Raw genomic sequence first — 22,476 nt, forward strand, 5'->3', positions numbered from 1 at the left:
AAGCCTTTGTTTTCCCCGATGTGAAAGCAGAGTGTCAGGTCTGTAACAGGGTCTGGTCCCACGGGAACACCTCCACCCAAGCACTGCTCCATGATGGCACCGAACTTCTGTGAATTAAGAAATACTTAACTTGGAACAGCATTGTCAGCATTGCCCTCACAGAATGGCTGCTGTATTGCCAAAGGTAAAATCAGACTGCTGGTTTGGGGGTTTGGTTTTCTGGATTAGGTAAATAATCAGAACAGTTCAAATTGTTGGCAACTGCTTCATTCCAGGCAGGGAATCCTCACCCTACCCCCCCAAAACTCAAGGACTACATTCAAGACACACTCCAAGCACTGTACACTGAAGGTGAACAACTCCAATCCATCTAACACCTCTGAATACAGTTTTTAATGCATTGAATTAAACATTCAAATCAGGTTAGCTTCCAGCTCGGGGGTCACAGACCCTTTAGGATCAGCAAATACAAAACATCAGTAAAAGCTGCCATGGACACACCAAAGGCCAGATGAGAACCTCGACACCGTGAGAGATGGGAATGTACCAGCCTACAGCAGCCTCATCCTGCACTGAATTATTCCTAATATAGGAGAAGGTTTCCAGGTCTGCCATTCCACAGTCACTACTTGGCCAAGCAATGCAATTCCTACCTTGTTTTGTCCCATAGTACCTGGAGAATCTGTCCTCTGCCATCCCACAGAGGGGATACTTTAAGCCAATGCCAATTCAAACTTTGCTCCATATAAACTATTTTATAAAATGTTTGAAACATTAACCACTTGCATGTAAAAATTACACAAGTCTTAGTTGTGTAACTGCCATCCCAAGGGATGTGTTTCACTTGCAGTTCTCTAAATCACAGTTCTAAACAGTAAAGCACAACTGAAAGATCCATCTCGGGTATTCAGCTCTACCCCAAGAAAGGAGAATGAAAGTTGTTATAATCTGGCTAAAAACCTGGAAATTTATGGAGGTACCTTAAATATAGCTGGAACAATCTGGCAAAAGAAGAACATGTATCCAAATCTTAGAAGTCATGCAGAACAGAAGTTTGTGCAGGTGCTGCTCGAGGCCTCTGCACAGAATGACTGGACACCCATCGTGGCAGGTTTCGTATTACTGAACTTTATGTACAAAAGCTGATTTCAAATAAAACATTTAATGAAAAACAACGGTTCATTTAAACAACTGAACTTGTTTTGGTTGGTTTTTTTGTTTGTTTGTTTGGGGTTTGGTTTTGTTTTCACATCTGCTGTACCGTTCGAATTCTTTTTAACCAGCTTACATGGCATCTGCAAAGGTACATATGGAAAAGGCATCTTTATAAATAGAAAACAAGGGGATTTTTTCAGCTTTTATTATAAATTGACATGACATACAAAGTTTACTGAACAGAAGTAATTTCATTACTATTTTTGGGGGGATCACCAACTTTTTGTGCAAACAATGCTAGCCTTCTTTTAAGCATTAAGAGCATAACTGCTTAAGAAATGACATAAGCAATAATTCTAGAACTACATCTCCCCTAAAATAATCTATTTTTTTACATATGTGCACAGCTTTAGCAAATTAAAGCCAGAGAGAAATGCATGATGTACTATCCAGAGGCGTAATTAGAGTTTGCTAAAACTCAGAGAGCTGGCAAATTCAAGAAGTTTGTAATGAAAGCTGCAGTTTCCCTCTTTCCTATTTTGTACACAAAATCAGTGACTAAGAACTTAATACTGGATGACAAATCACATCCACACCATTAGTTAAATAGTCTCACAGTTAAACACATCTTAAGGACCATCAAAATCAGTATTTACATTTTATAAATTTCTGAAGACACCATTAGAAAGCTTATATACCCCTTCAACAAATAGGGAACTGCATCTCATGGTGATGGAATGAAATAAAAAAAAAAACGAAAAAAAAAAACCAAACAAACCTGTATTTACAGCAGCATTGTTTCCTTTATAAATAAAGAATATGAAAAATGAAATATTTTAAGGATAATAAAAAATTGAGGTGATGTCACTCAACCACAGTGCTTGCTGGAATAAACCCTTCGGTGCTGATACTGTACCAGTAGTGAAACCACTTTCCATTGGAAAAAATCTGTAAACGTATGCATAAAATGTGTTAACAGCAGTGCAAAACTGCTCAAATATAGTCTAGTCAGCATCTTAGTATCTGTATTGAATACAATACATCACAGAATACTTACATAAGAAGTGCAACACATTTTCTGGTCCAATTTTACAGTGCATTTTTCCCTCAAGAGTGGCATCTCGAAAGCCAAAGCTAAACCCACGGCCCGGCCTTGCAGTCTGTCCTCAGGCAAGAACTTCCCGGGAAGTTGGCGACGGAATGCCTGCAGAGGGACAGGAGCCTCCGGCCTTTAGCATGGCACACCAGGATGTGCAACCCCCAGGCAAGAGGGGTTCCATCAGATCCTTGCTGTAGCTGTGTAAATGTGTAATTAAAAACTAGAAAGGAGCTAACGTTCAAGTTTAAAAATGGTACACTGGGCGATCGATACATCGGAATTATCCACGGAACCCAAACTGCTGGCAACCTCAAAAAAGCCAAGGTGGGACTTCACTGTGTCTGCAACGTGAAAAGCCAAGATCTTTCCAAACAGGCACAAGACAAAGGAAGTGCTAAGTTCGCCGACTCGGAGAATTTTTAGTGTAAAAAAAAAAAAATAAAAATTAATTGGTAATTTATGGTCGATTGATAAATGATTTCAAATACAAGGATCAAGGTTAAACTGTAAATAGTAAGACGTTATTTTCACAAAAAGCTAACTGGAGAATTTCTAAATCAGAAAAGAAGAAACTGTATCCCAATCCCCTTTCCCTAATGTTTCACAACTTCATGGTAGGAAAAACAGCCAGATACAGATGCAAAAATCTTAATATAAAAACGGTTTTACATATACTTAAATTATGTAAATTCCATAAAGTTCTTAAGACACTAATTACTAAAATTACAAAAAGATTTTCATATTGCTCTTCATGCTCAAACTCTTAGAATATTGTCATTACATCACCAAAACCAATATACATGTAGTACTTGCATAAGTAACTGAATAAAAACCCTGTTTAAACAATATCCTTGTTGAAATCATTTATTTCCATCCAGCAGTGCCTGTTTGGAATCTCTGTACTTCTGTGTGTAATTCTTTATGGAGCTCATGCACCCTTAGAATGTCACTTCAATGCTTTGTCCGTTGAATGACAGATTTTTTTGACTTCAGAGCTTCTGTTTCTTGCTCTGTTTCGTGACACCTGAGATGCTTTCCACTTCTGAAATCCTCTCTCGCGCGGTATTTTCACTGTATCCATTTGTTGTCCCACTCTGTTCCTCAGAAGATTCCTCATCCGTCGGGGAGGCCGATTCTCCCTTCTCCAGCTTCTGCTGCATCTCTCGGAGCCTGGCCACAGCTTTGTCTATGGACATGATGCTGATGAGGTTAAAGTCATGCATGCTGACCAGGTGGAGCATAAAGTTTCGACACAAGTTCTTCTTGATGATTTTCTGTCCATAGTTTTCCACAAACAGCATACAGGCATGATTCATTTGATTGTCAGCAATAAACCTGGCAAATGAAAAAGCTGTCACTATGCAGGTAGGACATTTTCAAAGACAAAAAGACATTCTACATGGCTCATTACACAACATCTCCAAAGTTTTTTACTCTTCAAAGCCCAAGGGCTACTAGGCCCAAGAACTTTAAAAGCTTAAACTCTCATTAAATTATCCTTTAATGATCCTTTCCTAAACACCTGGGCTAACTGAATTTTAAGTATTTAGTGACTTGCAATGTGAAATGATCAACCACATCTGTAATTTATTTGCATCAAAACTAAGCACAGTGACATACCCGTGCTTCATAACATGAAGATTCCATAATTTCATCACTTCTTTCTCTCCTTCGTTAACGTCAGAAAATTCTTCGATTTGCTGGAGGGAGAAAGGATTGGGAGGAAGGACAGGAAAAAAAACAAACACACCCATCAGAACTGCGTGTCTGCTGCCAGGCAGTGAGAGCATTCCCAAAATTCAACTTATGCACAGAAATATACAGAGAAAATTCAGGCTCTGCAGTCAAAAAAGTTAGAAAAATGTAATCTCATGTAGAGACTTGGGATGATAAATTATATCCTTATCACATACACCCTGCATGGAGTACTCCTGATTCCAGCATCTCCTCTCTGAAGGAGAAAACCAGCCCCAATGAAAACTTGTTTGAACACATGGGGACTGAACTGGCTTTGCAACTGAAGGCATGCTTGAAAAAAAAAACCCAACCTTTGATTCCATGAACTTCCCTCTACAGTTGCTCAGCAAAATATTCTGCTCTTAATATGCATCATTTTCAAAACATATGCCTGACTGCCCCCTGAAACAACTGCACCTCATCTTTCAAAAACCACAATCCACTTGGACCAATTGTGTGTAAATGGGATAATTACAGTGATGGTTTTCTCCCGTAGCCACTCCGGGTCCTTTTCATCCTCACTGTCCACTTCCATCTCCTGGGGGCGGAGGGGCAAACACGTGTCACTGTGGAAGTACAGCCGGTTGTGCCCGCTGCTGTAGGTCCTCTGCTGCTCCACCTCCCCATCCTCAGACTCCAGGAATTCTGACATACTTGCTTTCGTACGCTTTGGCCTGGCAGGAGGGAAGGAAGAGATGCAAATACTGAGCAATTGGCTCATACAAATTATTTTAAGCCCTAGCTTGCAAAAATGTTGGGAGGGGGGGAATCTCCAGCAATGAAATAAACCCCATTAAAAACCCAACTTCTCCTTTTGGGGAAGAAAAGGTTTAGGATAAGGCAGTTAAGAAGAGTTACATCATTATGATTGAAACTGAAAGATGTAGGAAAATCACAGGTGAAGTTACCACATCCTTCAGTCACAATAGTGACAAATCGCACTGTTTATTTGCACCTGCACATTTACAACTCTCCAGGTGTCACAAATCTGCTCTCTAGGCCATAATACACAAGCAGGCCTTGCTTCCCAGCCCTACCTGCAAACCAGGATGTGTGTGATGGGGGTTCTCTTGACGGGCCCGTTGCGGCTGAAGGCGAAGCCGGGCTGGCGATGGATGTCCTGGGGGTTCCCCGCGTAGGAGCCGTCGTAGCACTCGTTGATGGACACGTCTATCCGAGCACCTTTGGGATGATACTGGCACAGAAGTGCAAATATTCTCAGCAGACAGCAATGACAGCACATCAAGTAACCTTTTAAATTCTGAATACCTTAAATACCACCTATCAATAACCAGACAGAGCTCCAGTTTCCTTTTACAGCACCCGAATGATTTTTAACCTCCAGAAACAAATTATACTAAAGCTCCCTTGCTCTGTACTATTTAACTGTTTTATATAAAACCACTCAGAACTAATTATAAAATGAAGGAAAATATCAGCTAACAAGAACCCTAGAAATTAGAACATTTCTAAATTTCCAAAGCTCCAAGGGGCTTCCAACCAAATGTAGATTACGTTGTTTTCTACATCATGGAAAAGAGCACACTGATGCAAAAGCAGCAGCTGCAGTCAGAGTTCTTCCTCTAGTGATTAGAATTATTTTATATATATAAATTAAAAAAAAAGAAAAAGAAAATCAACCCCACTTTTTTCCCTCTGTAACACACATTCATTCATGTAACATTCAAAGGAAGTGGCTTCTAACCTGCAGGTACAGTGCTACAATTTCACAGGTTAGCAGCACAATCCCTGCCCAGGGGATCTGTGACAGTCTGTACAGTGCTTCCCAGAGCTGAGCTACTACAAAATTACTTACAACATAATTAAAGATAAATCTGCTGTGGCAAAGTTTCAGATGTTTGAGTAAACTATAGAGCTTCCGACAGTTCAAGGTGCACCAGGGGCAGTGCAAGTCGTCTCTGGCCTCAGTCTGCTGCCTCGTGTTGTTGTTGTACAGGAACTGATGGAACAAAGGAACAGGCAGGGCAGGATTAGTTTCATCCATTCCCTTCCCAAACCAAGTGGGAAATCGTTTCAGGAGACCTCTACAGCAAGAGGAACGTTCCACCCGCTCAGTGTACTCAAACAGTGGTATTTGAGGAATTTTTTTCCCACAGGAAGACCACCTGTCCCCTCCAGATGTCTAACAAGAGATGCCCTTTGTCTTTCAGAACATCAGATGTGCCCCCAGGAAGGTTAGTTTGCTAAAATGCTTCCTGTAAAAAGTAGTATGTGGAATGGCTTTTGGTCTATGAATTTGAGACCCTTAAGGCATCCACTAAAGAGGCAAATGGGAATTTCCACCCAGCTTGAAAAGGAACATTTTAATTCCACACAATACTTAAGATTCTAGTTTTTCCCCCTACTTGTTTTCAATACCTGGTAAAATATTCGCAACTTCTGTCGAGGTTCATTTAAAACATCTCTCTCTTTTCTTGTCTGAAGGTCTGTGGGCAAGGATTCTTTCACAGCTGAGAAAAAAGCACATGTAGATACAGATTTCTCTGGTGCAGAGGAACAGCCAGACATTGTTTCTTCCCCAAGTATGGAAGCTCTGAGAAGGGCACTGCTGCTGAAGGAAATGGGCTACTTGAGGGTGCTCAACAGGTACTGCAACACAACTGCACAGAAAGCAGGTGCTTTTTCCATAGCAGTAATTCCCTGGCTATCACTGCTCCAGCTCCAGAACCTCACAGTTATATATCCAACACAAAATCAGACTGAAATGCCATTTGCACAAGTTCCCCAAAGCACTATCAACTCTTCCCAAGCAGTGCCTCACTGCATCCTGGAGACTAAACCTGGGGGCAGAACCACTGCACTCCACAGTCACTTCTATAACAGGGACCTAGAAGATTCCTTAATCCCACAGTCCCAGTCCAGTTACAAGATTGGAAATACAGATTACTCTGTAGTAAATCAGGTGCCAGCCCAGAGTCTAGGCCTGTTCAGAGGTGCTGAAACAACAGGAGCAGCCTGTTGTCTTCTCTACAACTTAACTTTTCCACATGACCTGTCAACTCAACATCCCAATCCAAAGTCACAAACAACTGGGAGCAAGACAAGATAAAGACAGTACACCTAAGGCCAGCTTTCCCTCTAATTTATGGACTGAACATGAGGCCATATGGCCTGGAATATCCCTTTGGCCAGTTTGGGTCAGCTGTGGTGGGGTGGTGTGAGAAGCTGAAAAGCCCACAGCTAAAACATCACTGTTATCAACATTATTCTCGTCCTAAATCCAAAACACAGCACTGTACCAGCTACTAAGAATATTTATTGTATTCCAGCTGAAACCAGGGCATATACAAATCCAAAAACTTGGAGAAGAGTAATTGGAGTAGAGCAAAGCAGACAATCCTAGAAGTCCTCCTGACAGATTTCCCCCAACGTATTTCACAGCAGGATTTACAAGCATTGTATATAATCACTTCAATATTACCATGATTTCAAACCACCCCATTATGTTTAGCTTTTAAATTTACCTTAAAAAATATGGGATACAACAAAGCCTGCTTATTTTTGCTTTTCCCTGTTGAGAATTCCCTGAAGCAGTTGCAAAGTGAGCCAGGAATCCCTCAGCACACAGGGGCCAAGCAGATGATTATTCAGCAGCAAACCCAAAGATTGCTTACCTATAGTCTGAGTAGGTTTAACAGAGTTGGGCTTGTTTTCTTGAGGGAGGCTCTCAGAATTTCGTGTTGCAAGAGGCTTGGCTATAGGAGCTGTAGACTTGTCATTTGTGTCTCCTGTCCAACGAAGAGTAAACTGAAGTGTAGGTCCCTGAGAAAATGTTTCAAATGGAGGCAACCTCTGGGGGTGGAAATCAAAAATAAAACAGCAGAATTAGTGTCTTTCCACATACAAAAACAATCAGAAGAAGACATTCACAGAATGGAGGCAGATGTATTTTTGTAAATCCACATAACGGCTAACAGGATAATAGAGCTTATAACTGTATTTTTACTATATAATTTGGATAATCTCTGCTTTTTTCATAATTATAATAATCATGTTGAAACACAAATACTTTGCAACCTGGAATCTTCATGTTCTTCTCTTCAGTCACAGCTGATACTCTCCCAGGACATGGGAGCATTTCACATGTGTACAGTCACCTGCATTCACTGTATCAGTGAGTTTTGATTCACCTCAGCCAACTATTTCTCTCTGCTCAACACTGTCTCCTACACTGATACACCTCCTTTGCATCACTAAATTTTATCAGCATTCTCCTCAGGTATGTAAGATCACACCTATGAAAGCTCTGCTCTCCTCTTTCTTTCCCTAAAATATTCTGCTTCTGCAGTTTGTTCCTTTTTGATTTGTCCTCCTTATTACCATAACAAACATTTAAACTGTTTGCTTTAATAAGACAGAAATTCACAAGTCATTGAAAGAGAATTATTTCCTGTTCAATTCAATCCATTTTCAGAGGAACAGCCACTGACTGCACTTCCAGCTGAGCTCCACCTTAATGCAGATCATTTGAAGACAGTTCTCTCAGCCACTCAAACAATCCATACCTTCCCATCAAGTATTGTTTCCCACGTTGCTCTTTTCTTGCTAATGGGACACTCTTCCATTTCCTGCATGGCCACTTCATATTCCCCATCCAGAAGTTGCAAACGTCTGTCAGGACAAAATATGTGTAAACCAGCTCATTTTTATTGTTTGCCTGTTCAAATGCACTATTTAACAGTAACTAAGTTTCCATGAACCTAAAGGCAGATTTTCGGGTAAATTTATTTGACTAGATGTGAATCTTGACAAACATCATCCATAGCAAAGAAAAATATATAAATTTTTATGCATGATTTGGTTCTGCTGCAGATCAGATATTCTCATTTATACAGTGCATGGCTGAGAATGTCCTTGCTTATGTGTCATCACTACAAAACCACCTCATGCTTCATATCACGTTTAGCATATTAAAGTTCTCCAGTGGAATTAGGTAAGAGAAAAGAACAAAACATTGTCAAGACTTCTAAGATGACACAGATTAAAGAAAGAAATTTCTTAAAAAACCAAATTCTTTTCAAAATATATAACTTCCAAAACCATATTTGAATAAATACCCATTTTTTTCCAAATCACTTGGAGATGTTTTAAGCAGCTTTTTCTTGAAGCTCTGTTTTTATTGATAAAGAAACCATGTACCTATCTCTACCTGGGACCTGCATTTGCCATGGATAGCACTCTTATTTTCATGTACTGTACACAGTCACTGAACAGGTCTCAGTGTAAAATTTGCATTATGAAACCTGTAATTTTTTTTTTAAAAACACAACAAGCCTAAGCACTTATTGTAAATACCAACTAAAATGCAGCCAAATAATCCTACACTGTAATTAAAAAAATATTAAGTTTATTTTTAAACAAATTTCCAAGGATTAACAGAAACAATATTTATTTTGAATAACATTACCTGTTTTTATCAAACACAGTCATTTGTGCTACAAATGTCTTTTCCCCATCTTCACGGTTTGAAGAGTTCCTTTTTCTTCTAGCTGGGAGCTCCTCATTGACATCTGCACACAAGAAATATGGGATTCAACCATTGTATAAGCACAGATTTAAAAGACCAAACAGTCTCTATGCAATTGCAAACTATAACTGGCTGTTCATTGGGTCAGGTGTGTCATACAACAGAAAAGGACAATGCAATGGAAAGGGCACTTAGCTTAAAAGTAATCATATTTTAGGTATGTTCTCATGTATTTATAGTTTCATCATATTATTCTGTCAGCATAAAGAATTTGGGATTTCATCTTCCTCCTCTTGTGGCTATAAAATAGTGAGAAATAAAGTTTTTCATTCTACATGCACTCTTTCCAAGGCTGTAACATTTGTGATGTAACACGTCTTAATAAGATTAAGAAAACAACTTTTAAAAATTTGGTACTTAGGTATTTTATCTACTTTTCTTTTTTTTTTGCTGAGAGACACTGATAGAACCTACAGCTGGGTCAGCAGTGACCAGGGCTGGTGGAGGATTAATGATCCTCCCAGTGACCACAGGGCCCTCTTGCAATATTCACCTTCACCATCACATTAATAACAAGCCGTGTTAAACCTACGCAAAAATAGGAGCACGATTTCTAGTTCCCAGCTGAATTCCAACCCCACCCCAAAAGAAACTGCAAACAAAGGAAAGCCCAATCAGTCACTGAGCTACTGCTGGCCCTTGTCAGACCTACACTGCACATGGAGCCAGCTCTGCATGTGCTGCAGACAAACCCTGCAAAGGCAGATTGAAGGGCTGAAGTTACCGATGTTCTCGTTGGTTTCCCCGTTGATGAGTCCATTGAACTCTCTCCTGCCCGGGCGAGTGACTCGGAACAACAGCGAGTAGGATTTCACCATGTGGCTGTTGCTGGGCTCAAACTCATTGCTGGAAACTGCCAGTGAGGGGAAGTTGCCTGGTTTGATTTGGCTGAGGTCTGGGTTTAAAGGCACCTGCTTTTTACCTGTAGGAACCTGTCTAATGGGACAACTGACATCCTGCAGCAAAACAAGAAACAGAGCAATTGGGTCTTTAGACTATAAAGGCATCAAGTGTTAAAATTTGTATCGTTTGTGAATTGTACTTGTTCTGCCAACTTTTTGAAAATAAGCCTTGTAACAGATACAAATCAAAAAAATCTGGCACGATCCCAGGTTGTAAATGCAAAACCAGATATTGGTTAAGTGTAAATAAAACTGGCATTCTCCAAGCCCTTCTGGCAGCAGCCATCTTTCTTTAAGTGATTAAATTAACACTAACATGAGGCACTTAGAAAGATTGTAGAACAGCCATTAATACTAATTTTATTCTGTTTACCTAAAGAAATTAAATGTTTTGGTTATATATGTACATTTCAAGGGCTTCCTGTCTACTCCTTGCAATATTACAAAGTGCACTTTGTGCTATCTGTGAGATAAAGAACCACTTACCTAGGATTTATTATATTCAGTACCTCTCAAACAGATCACTGAACATTGTGTAGTATTGGGAAAACAAGGCAAGATGGCCTAAATATGAAACTTGTAGCAAAACATTTGGGAAAACCATCAGCACCTCCTGATTTCACTATATTTATCCACACTGTAGCAATTAACAAAATTGGCTAGAAACAATATTAACTCTTAAAAATATGTCAAAACAGCTTAAGAGTCTTGGGGAAAATACACATAGTTCTGTCTGCAAATCTTTCCTTTCTGGTTAAAAATCACAGCATTCATTACTGAGCCTCCCATATTCCCAGAGCTGTGAAGATGGATTTGCCAACTGGTGTGAAACAAACACAGATAAAACTGCAAGCAAATTCAAAGATGCTTTAAAAATAAAATAGAAAATTGTTTATGATTCACAGTAGATAAAACCTGCAATAATCAAAGTGATCAGAGTAAAAAGTACAGGTACAGAAAAGGTAAAAATCCAACAGAAAACAACCTGAATAGATCAGTTATTGAATTTAAAGACTAATTTCAACAGATGCATCACTGTATGGTGACGTTAATCAGATAGTCCAGAAGCAGGTAAACATTTTGCTTTAACACATATTAATAGTTTGTCAAATGATTTTTACCTTTCGTTTCTTGTGGCAAACTTTCACCAGCAGAACTTCCAGGGTCACAGAATTTTGTTCATTCTCTGAGTTTTGTGATGGCTTATCTGAACAGAAAAACATTTTAAGTTCTGAACAAGTGAAGGTCCATTCAGTGGCATAAATCCACCTGTGATTATTTTTTAACCACAGGCACCTCCAGACACAAAGACTTCCAGTCAAATTCTAAGTTTCAATTCTCCCCAAACTTACTGCAAATTCCCACCTGAGAACATCTACCTATTCTCATCCTAGAGATCAAAAACCATAACTGATCTCTAATGTTTAAAAGAGCAAGTTAAATACCTTGTTATGACAGAGGAAAAGGTTATGGGTAGATTTAAGGACAGTCAGAACACACTAATTACACGAGTCAAGTTATTTTCTCCATTTTTTTTTCTTTACACCTTGCACACCTAGAATTTGGTTTGCATCAAAACTTAAGATCTAGATGCTATCAGATAAGAAAACAAAACAAAATTGAAAAAGACAACCTTAAACATCATGCAAGTTTAAATATATGTACAATAGCTGCTAAAGGACTCTGGAAAGAACCTGAAAAAAGTCTTGGAAAATAAGACTCAGCTTCAGATAAATCTCCTAGAGCCTGGAATCTCCAAGGCAGCTGCTGCCAGCAGTGTGATCAGCAATGCCAAACCAAAAGTTAAAAATAACATTTTATTTTAATGGACAAACAGCTCATTTTTTTTTTCAGGGGAATAAAAAGGCAGTGCATTTATCCAGCCCAGAGCATGTCACTTGTGCTTTCCTCAGAGGAACATAACTCTGGGTGCTGGTCTGTGTAGACCAATACTCTGATTTCAAGAGGTAAATCCTTATGTGCTCAAAAGACACCATGAAAAGTCTGAAAGTCACTAAAATATGATTTCCATGGCTTGTCTAATGGCTGACACAGCCTTTGCCTCATTTCTAGACTCAAATGATAAAATTTATTCTTACACTTCTGTTTGAAATTAGAAACCACTGAATCTTCAAATTATTTGAAGGCTGTGGGTTTTTTTAAAGCTACTTCAAACACTAAAGACACACTCCCAGAAAATCACTTTCTTCAGGAACTCCTCGAGGTCTATTTCGGTTTGAATGGATGATGACTTGAAGTACTTCTCAAAATCACTGTTTTGACTAAAACCCCAGTCTGCTTAACATCACAATTACACCACAACATTTTTACAGCACTACTGATTTGTAACTAATGGGACAGGCTGAGCTTAAACAAGTTAAAATCTGCATCCAAACAGCAGAGATTAAAAACACCCAAATATTCCCCTCACAGATCTCTGCTGACTTCAGAGGTGTTATACAAAATAACAGTGTAATGAAAGAATTGGCAAACATACCATTTTTATGGAAGAACCCGGTAAATGTAAGTTGCAAATGAGCAGACAAGCTAAACAGAAAAAAAAAAAAAAAAGAAAGGAAATGTTAGAAGAACAAATGTTTTCTTCTCCCAGCAGCCACTTCACTCCATGCTCTGATGGTCAGGACAGGAGGAGTCAGTCCATCCTTCTAACTTGGAACTGCCTGGGCACAGCAGCTGCAGCTGGTGCAGAGTGGTACCAGTCTCTCTTTTCAGACTGATTCTCTCTGTGCACCCCATGACTTGATATGTTAAAAAGAAAAGTTTAAACACACAGCAGAAGGACATTGCCTGGAGACAGGAGATCTTGCCTTCTCAGGCAGGCAAACCCATTTGCCAGACATTCATCAGCAACAGAGATCAGTTTTGGTGGAAGTTTTCCAGAACTTCACCCTGAACCATGGACTTGGTGTAGATTTTTTTTTTTAAACCGAGTATTTTAAGTTTGGTAATGAGATTCTTTACAGGGGAAACATGAAGCCTTAGAAGGAAACACTGTCAGTCATATCAAGTCCTTATCATCCATAATATATTTGATTAAAATAATAATTGTATCTGTCCTGTTTCAGAGCACTGGAGCTCACAGCCTGGACTGCTCTATGCACCACAGACCCATTGGATTTCAAATTGTTCAGTTCAGGACACATTTCAGTTTAAAACAAATATTCATAAACCTGTACTTAAAAGGGTCTCAAAAACACTCAGTATTTCTGAAATATAAAGGATCTAACAAAATACCATCTGTTATACTACAGCACCAGACACAATTCTGAGCACCCTCACCAACCTCTCAGGCAGATCCACCCTGACACTCAGCCCGTTTTTAAACACAGACATTCCCAAAAGCTCTGCCCAACAGCTTGAGCATTCCAAAGGCTGCATCTACACCAACCTCCATCATTCATCCATGTTACTTTTCCAGCCCAATTCTAGACTAAAGCACATTTTTGATCGTTTTGAAAGCACAAAACCAACACACAAATTGATATTCTGACTATGTGATTTCAATAGGGCAAGTAGCCACGGTACATGGAGCAAAACAAAATGAAGAAAAGGAATACACAGTAAATCTGTAAAACCTCTTAGAACACACAATTTATACATTTGTTTCAGATACACTGTAACCAGCATGGTTGCCTCTGAAACAGTCCAATGATCTGCAAACACTAAGGAAAAAGAACAGTTTAAAAACAGCAAGTATACAACAACATAAACCCCAAAGAGTAAAACTTCATGGTATTTCCCCAAATCTGCCTCTTTTTTTAGCTTTAATTCCAACACACACAGATTAGTTACTGACACAACTGGCAGTGTTGGAAGCAAAGTTAAGGTAAATAAGATAAATTAAGGTAAATACCTATTTGAGGTTTCTATAAACATTTTAAGAGATGCCCCAACAAATACAGAAAGTTTATCCCAATACTGCTTTTCTCCAAGTTAAATGACCAGGATACATACACACATTTTAGGATCCTGGAAGCAACATTTCAAGCAGTAAGTACTTTGCTTCTAACAATGACTCTCAGTTTCACCTTATTAATCAAAGATACTTTCAATTTAGCACACACATGTGCTCATTTGTACCCCCCCACCAAATATAAGGCAGGACTGTACCTGTGAGATTCTTGTTCTCCCTTCATTTTCTCTACTTTTGATAACATGTCATCTACTTTGAATGTTTTCCTGTGAAGAAAGAGCAGAAAGCATGGTTTTACACAGCCACTATACCCCAACATATAACAACAAAATTTATCCAGCCTGAACTTTGACTTGTTTTTCATCTAAAAAACTGTCTATATACATAATTTCAGCCTTCTCTTCAAAAAGCACCCTTTATATCTTATATCACACCCATGTTGTAGGGACACAACTGCTTCTCAAGCAGCAGCAAAAGAATGCAGAGAATTAAAACCAGACCTTTCAGCAATAATCCCACTGCTCATAAGAAGTTTCATTTAACAGCACCATATTGAAACCCTGCAATGAACACACAGGGTTCATTTCACATTTCATTTTCATTTCAGCTTTGTCAAAGAAAGTTCCTGCTTTAGTAACACTTGTACCTACTAGGAATGGATGTGTCAGCTCTTCAACCATTTATATTTTAGTCATGATCACAATAATGAAAAACACTTAAAAGCTTATAGGACATAAGAGTTAAAAACCTAAGTAAAAAACCAAACCCTTATTTCTCCACACATTTCTATTAAATGGAAAAGAGTAATGAATTCTGAGGCTACTTTTAGAGCACTCACAGGAAACGTGGGACAACGACAACAGTGTCATAGAGAATAATCCCTTCAAATCATTCCTCTCTGGAATTCTGACATCAGGCTGTTCATGCTCATATGTTCAGCCTGTCCTGCCATACATATAATTTAATGGTCATTGCTAAATGAAGCTCACTCATGAACAGAAGTTATTCAACACTCTACAGAACAGTCTTTCCATTTTTCTTCAAAGGAAAGTTAAAGCTTGGACAGAGAGAAGTGACAACTCAAGGGTGTGAGGGCACCTCATACCTTAGAAAAATGGAATAAGAACATCAGCTGTGGCCAAACACTGGATTTCTTGTGGAGGGAACAACAAGGAGGAGCTCTGGGGAGTGGGAAGCATTTGTCCCCAGAAATATCCTGCCAGGATGAACCCTGAGGTCACCCAGTGCCCCCAGTCAGCACGAAACGCTCGTGAGTGACTGAGCTACAGATCACGGGCTGACTCTACAGTGACACTGGCCAACAAACCCTGCACAGGCACAGGGCTGCACAGAAATTATTATTGTGCAGTAAACAATCACTGATTCAAAGCTCTGCTCAGCACAAGACTCACACATATGACAGACTCAAGAGCTGACTCACCTACACTGAAATGTGGGATTATTGCAGTGAACGTTGCAGTGCTCAGCTTTAAAGCAAGGGATGTTCAGAACAGAGCAGTTTGTTAAAAATTTCAGATTCTAAGGTCAAAAAGCCTCTGTGTGCACTTTGCTCCAGCTCATGAAAATCAGCCAGAACAGAAGCAGGGCACTGATCTTCAGAGGGTTTCCTTCAGGCTGAAGAACTGCTTAAAACAGCTTCAGAGCAAAGTTATGTCATGATTGGAATAGGAGCCAGAAACCAGCTAAGAGACAAACATGATTCAGGGATGGGGAAAAGTTAATAACCTTTCATAAAATATACTAATATCTGACACAACTGGCATTTAATATGTGAGCATTACTGACCCAAAAAAACCCCCAGCCTTTGCTAAATCCAGGCTTAGATTAGTCAAAACAACACAGTCCTCCAAAAAAAAAAAAAAATCTTTCAGAAAAACTAAAAATAGCAAACAAGAAACTCATTAAATCAAAATTGTTGCCTTTGAAGTTAACTTGTAAGAGTAGAAATTCCTCTAAACCAGATTACTATTTTTGTTACCACATTCCCATGCAAAACAGACAAAATGAAGGGTTTGTAATACCCATCCCTAACACCTGGGATTTTCAGGACAGTGTTTCCTGGTGCTACAAGTACATGCATCTTGTGCATTCCTTTCTCCACCCACTCCTATTCCAGTCAAGAGAAGTAATAATTAGCAAAGTATTAGAAGTCACATCAGAGCATGTCATTACTCTGATAATAAATAAAAGAATTATTCCTTTATCCAAATACTGCATGGGAAGCAATTTTATTTAGTAACTTCTCTCCAACACCATCATTTGGTCTGATAATACAATAACACCTAAAGACAGACTCGGGCAAAAAACCCATTTTCAGTTTCCATCAAGTACCCCCTGACCAAAGCCCATCACCTCTCTGATAACAGCCAGCAACTTCAATACCTTTTCATTCCAAGCTGACACATTAACTATTCCCTGTCACCATTTTTCTATACTCTAAGCATTCTAGTCTTTATAAAAACTTTCTCAGTATTAAACATATGGACCAATACCAAGAGATAATTTCATGCAGTTTTACTTCCCTAAGTGTTATATTTGCCTGACATTTTTCTCAGACTACCACACAGCTGGAGGTAAAAAATATGGAGCTATACTTACTATTGTTTTATAAAGTTTGGATATCAGTTCTTTGTATTTTACTTATGATATTGTTTATTGAAATGGCAACCAAAATAATTAACAGCAACTTAAAAACTGCAAAATTTAGGAGGAATCAAATTCTAGGGGAATAAATAAATAAACATACATGGATAGTCCACATAAGCAGGTAACAATGATGCAGTTCCAAGAGACTTCTTCACAAACAGAACTCCACTACCACTCCTACTGTACTGAAGCCAGGACCACAGATTTTTCTCAATAGAAGCCTCAGGATGATCTTTCTTCTACTTTAGCTCAGATATTTTTCCTCTTTTCAAGCCCCTTTTTCACCAAATCAACAAGATCATGTACCTTAACTACTTCTGCTGACTGAAGACCAGTGATTAAGGCCTTGCAGGAAGTGTTTAGCAGCACAGATCAGCAAAAAGGACCCTGCTAATCCCCCCTGGGGAGGTTCAGTTGAGCCTCTTGTGCCACCCCAGCAGAACAGTCCAAAGCACCTCCCAGCTGCAACTGCTGTGCTTTTAACTGGGCTGAAGGAGAAGGAGCAGGGACTGAGCATGGGAAGGTCAGAGGGGGAACCCAAGGGAGAAGAACACACTTCCCAATTATTTTCTGGTTTCCCCCCTTGAGCTCTGCTAGTTCACTTCTGCTGCATTACTGTGGTTTTATGAAGAAAACACACTGAAATGTTTTACTTCATCTTCCTAGACTTAATGGGCAGGATGATTTCAGTAAATCAGCAGAACTATTGAGTGAAACAGCTATTGATGTGTTTGTTACCAGAACACTGCCCAACCAAAATCAGTTCTAAACCAAAGTGTTCCAGGGTCTAGTAAAAATCAGTGTTTTTCAAAGAGAAACTAAGCATTACTTGTGCAGCTCAATCTGAACTAGAATTTGGAGCAGTGGATAACACAATACAAGCAAAGCACTATTTCTTGTTTCCCAGCAAGTAAAAATATCCAATAGAACAGTTTCAGGTAAAAACATACACATTTCAGTCAACTATAAGTTAATTTAATTTATAAGCAAGAACCTCCTGTTGCACAATTCTAGTTAAAAAACCAAACAACAAAACCCCAAAACAACCTGGAAATAATTTCTTAAAATTTGACTCTGACTCACTTTAAAATAAGCAAAAAACTCATTTTGGTAACTTTTGTAAGACAGAGTAAACAGCAACTTCGAGTTTAAAAAAAATAAATAAATCTGATCATTACCTGTCCTAAGCACCTGAAGCTGTAGGTTGTGGATTCAGTTTTAAGAAAAAGTTATATTGTAGCATTAAAACTCATGGTAAAGAACATGAAACAATATCCAAGAAATCCAAGAATGCCATATATAGATTTTTTTTTATTTAATAAAAATATGCAAATTCTATTGATCAACAGATCATGCAAGTATTACCTTCCTTGGATAGAAATACCAAGTTTAAATTAGAATTGTCTGCATAATAATAACATTCTGTTGCATATTTCTTGTATTTCAGTCCCACAGCAACTGTTTCCAAGTGATAAGAACTTCAGTGCTAAAATATTTCAAAGTAAGTGTTCAGGTTACCCAAAAACTCCCAAGTGTAACAAAGGATTTCCAGTGAAAGGGAAGGAATGGAAAGGGCCCTGAGATTCTGCTAATAAATAATGTCCACTGCACTTGTCCCTCTGCAGTGTTTCCATGTTTCCAAGTCCACTGGCAGGCAGCTGTAACCCCTCTGGTGACAGGAGTGACTCTTCTGCAATATCAGAACCAAAGCCCATCTCTCAGGTGTATCCAGCTCAAAGCTCAAACCTTCTCAGAGTGTTCACTGGAGTTTTTGTAAAATGCTATAAGAAACCTGTTTATTTTGTCACCTTTTAAAATAACTACAGAAATAATTACTGTATTCTTTCAGGACTAATTAAGAAAGCAAATAGTTTTGTATTTGGGATTTGTTCTTTTAAAACAAGTGGTCAGGGTACAGTTTAAAAGAAAATGTTTCACACGATTATGACTAAGCACCACTGATTACAAGAGCTCAGATGTTACACAGCTTTGTTTGGTTTCTAAAGAAGTTCTCCCCCAAACCAGAAAACAAATATGGGAGAATTAGTCAGGATTCTGCAGATAGTTCTCCACATTTGAGTACTCCCAGTATCAACACAAGTCACAAGCATAAAGCTACACACAACCCTCACCTGGTAGAAAATCTCTTAGGCCTCAGAAATCAACTGTACACTGATGTAGCATTTCTTAAGTTCTTCAAAGGGAAAAGTTTTACACACCATGTGAAAACAGCAGTCACACACTACTATTTTTTGGACCTCTGCTACTTGGTGAACATTTTAGGATTACTTTCCAAAAACAGTTTTACCTTTTGATATTTGTTCGGGAGTTTCTGTGGGACATGTAAGTGAGAGTTCTGTGCAAAAATATTGGCTGCAGGGGGGAGAAAAAAAAGAAAAAGAAAAAGGTTAGGTTTTAATTGAAATTTCCTACAAGCCCAAAGTAAAGGAGTGATAAAACTGATTACTCACTGCTATGAGATTCCGGGTACGGAGAAATCTGTATATCTGTGTTGGTTCTAAGAAAGAGGAACAGGTGTTATCCAACATAAAGATATCCTTGGAATGATAAAAAGTATCTAACTTAGCACCGTGATTATTTGGAAACAATTACCACAAAAAGGTCATCCCATGTCCAAATAACTACAAGGTAACACGTCAAAGGTTACTTCACCTGCTCTCCAACACCAAGCGACTTCTCCTTTCAGCTGCCATAGATCAGGGTCACAACTCAACCCTGGCTGTTCCTGCTCCCACAAAACGTGTTTCTTACAGGCTTTATATCACAAGAGGGCAGAAAAAATAACCTCCACATGCCACAGCCTATTGTCAAATAGGTAAGTTTTCTTCACGAGGCTAATGAATCTGATCCGACACCAAAACAGCACAATAAACTGACACGGTCGGACAATGTGGGATCTGTTTTATCCTCCTGGGAAGCCCCAAGGTCACTTGGAGCAGGTACTGAGACAAGAACAGGGACTGACAGTCGACTGTGATCCAGTAGGGATCATTCTAAGCTGGGAAATTCATGCTGATTCTGGTAAAGCAACTCCTGTTTCGAAGTGCAAACAGAGGGAGGATAATAGAGCTGTACCCAACATGGACATGAAAGCACAGCAGCACCTCAAAGAGGTGTAAGAACCAAAGCTCAAAGGATCAAGACTTGCCTACAGGCAAGAGGACCCTCAGATTAGTTGCAACCAATTCAGTTAAATCAAGACAAAAAAGGTTTTGTCTGGATCAGGTTGTATCTAACAAGAATCCAAACTAAACTGAAATACATTCTATTTATGCTGAAATAAAAGCCAGCCTCGTTGAGGAACCTCAGTAAGAAACTTAGAAATGACTTAATAAAACACATCAGGTGGAGAGAGAAGAATGAAGAATGTCTTGATGCCCATGCTGAGACTGCTAACACTGCCTCCATTTCCACAGAAAGAAAACAAACTATTTCTTTTTTAAGAAATATATAATTTTATTTTCCTATGACTGCAAAAAAATTGTTTATTTCTAATAGCTGGAAACTCTACTGCACAGAATTCTGATTTAGAAGTGGAAAAGGACAGCTTTTTATATCCTTTACCCCTTTCTAAAGATATGATTCTGCCTGATTTCTCCAGTTATAAATATAAGACCCCACAGAATCCATTACTAGAGAGATGCACTATTGCTAGACAAGAAAATCTTAAAATGATCACAACATGTCCCTTTAGAAGCCTGATGAAAACAAATAAAATTCTGCTTAATTCAAGTTATCATAATAAAACCATGCTTTTCAAATCAAGATAAAAGACAGAAAGGAAAGAAATTAAGAAACATGCACTTTGCTGCCACGTGAAAACAGAGAGTAGTCACAACTTCTAAAGAAACATCCCAGGATTTTAGTCTCAAAAAGCCCATGACATAACTATAATTTAGAAAGGTATGAAAACAATAAATTATATTGACAAGGATGCAATTTAATTGAAAGGCAATGCACTGCTGCTTCAACTTCAGTTTTCCCGAGCAGAAAAATTCTGAAACACACTTTTCAACCTGCAGAGAGACATATGTTTCACAAGTCCATGTTACCCAGCAAAAGCTTAAAATAAACCTTTATCTTTTTCTAGCATATGACCTTGAAAAGGGACAAAATCAGCCAGGAGGAATGCGATTCAATACTCCACGTGTTGGGATTTTTTTAATCCGGTGTTTACTTATTGCAGTTTTCCCATGAGAGCCACACTGCAGGGTTAACATTTTATGGTGCATCCCCACTTTTCTCCTGGTCCCACCTGCCCCGCTCTGAGCTTCCCTTGCCTGACACACCGAGCCACGGGCAGGAGGATTTGTTTCCACCACAGGCACTGACACCGAGCAAACCTCTTGCAACTCGTTTGCCACTTGACCCGTTTGCAGCACAGTATTAACTGAACACAGAGCGCTGTTAACACGACTGAGGCTCAGACGACCCCACATTATTCGAGACAACACCAAAAACCCCCAGCTTTCGCCAACACTGTCACCGTCTCCAGCGAGAGAGAGCGGTGACAGCACCAATCCCAAACCAAGACCAAGTTTCTTAAGTAGGGCATTAAAAACTCCCTTCAAATCCTGAAAATCTCTCAGTACAAGGTAAGTTCACTGTTCCACCGCGCTTTTGAACCAGATTTCCATCAACAACTTTCTGGTGCATTCAGGGGGGTTTTCCTCCTCTCCGGAGCTGCCACAGGGGGATGCCTGGGTCGCAAAGGTCAATTTCCACTACGAAACCTCAACTAAGGGACAATTATTGCCAGACAAAGAAAAACCCAAGTACAGTGAGGTCTGAACCGCATCCTGCCCCTCAAAGGGGCTCGAACGGCAGAGGCCGGAGAGGAACGAGTCCCCTCGCCCCTCAGTGCCCGGGGGCTGCCGGCGGAGGGAAGGGAACCCGAGCGCCTGATGGGAAGTGCTGCCGAGCACCAAGTTCATCGCTGGGCGCGGGCACACACCCCCCACCCCCGCCCTCCGCCCCGCGGGCCCTCCCGCACCCCGGCCCCGCTCCCCGCGCTTCCGCCCGGCCCCCGCCTCCCCCGGCCCCGCTCCGCGGGCCCCGCTCCCTCCCGCGGGCCGTGTTTACCCCCGGAAGCCCCCGCTGCCCGCAGCCCTCCCCTCCTCCTCCTCCCGCCCTTTCCGAGGCGGCCCGGGCCGGTCCCGCCGGCTCGGCCGCCGCTCCCCCGGCCGGCCCCCGGTGCTCACTCTCGAAGGCCTGAAGAAAGAGGTCGTGGTCGGCCTGGATCTGCTCCATCTTCGGCTTCTTCACGGGGGGCAGCGCCGCCGCCGCCGCCGCTGCCGCGGAGGAGGCCGAGGAGCCGCCCGAGTACCCACCGCCCCCGCCGCCGCCGCCGCCGCCCGCGGCACCGCCGGATTTGCCGCCGGGAGCCGCCGCCGCGGCGGAGCCCCCGAACCCG

At 40.2% G+C, this 22,476-nt stretch overlaps 1 protein-coding gene across 1 annotated transcript; it reads right to left on the bottom strand.

Moving 5' to 3' along the window:
- Positions 1-1,344: 1,344 nt before the first annotated feature.
- SUZ12 (SUZ12, polycomb repressive complex 2 subunit) lies at positions 1,345-22,475 on the bottom strand (the record flags this gene model as incomplete). Its single annotated transcript, XM_027654230.1, has 16 exons — positions 1,345-3,589; positions 3,875-3,954; positions 4,467-4,665; positions 5,029-5,186; positions 5,808-5,951; positions 6,371-6,462; positions 7,627-7,804; positions 8,518-8,623; positions 9,420-9,522; positions 10,264-10,495; positions 11,563-11,648; positions 12,939-12,988; positions 14,573-14,641; positions 19,351-19,415; positions 19,514-19,560; positions 22,265-22,475. Coding segments are annotated over 16 exons (2,166 nt in total), but the record flags the coding sequence as incomplete, so codon positions are not given.
- Position 22,476: the final 1 nt, after the last annotated feature.

This window comes from Corapipo altera, unplaced genomic scaffold (genome assembly GCF_003945725.1).
Source record: "Corapipo altera isolate COAL_440 unplaced genomic scaffold, ASM394572v1 343, whole genome shotgun sequence".
Taxonomy (NCBI): Eukaryota; Metazoa; Chordata; class Aves; order Passeriformes; family Pipridae; genus Corapipo; species Corapipo altera.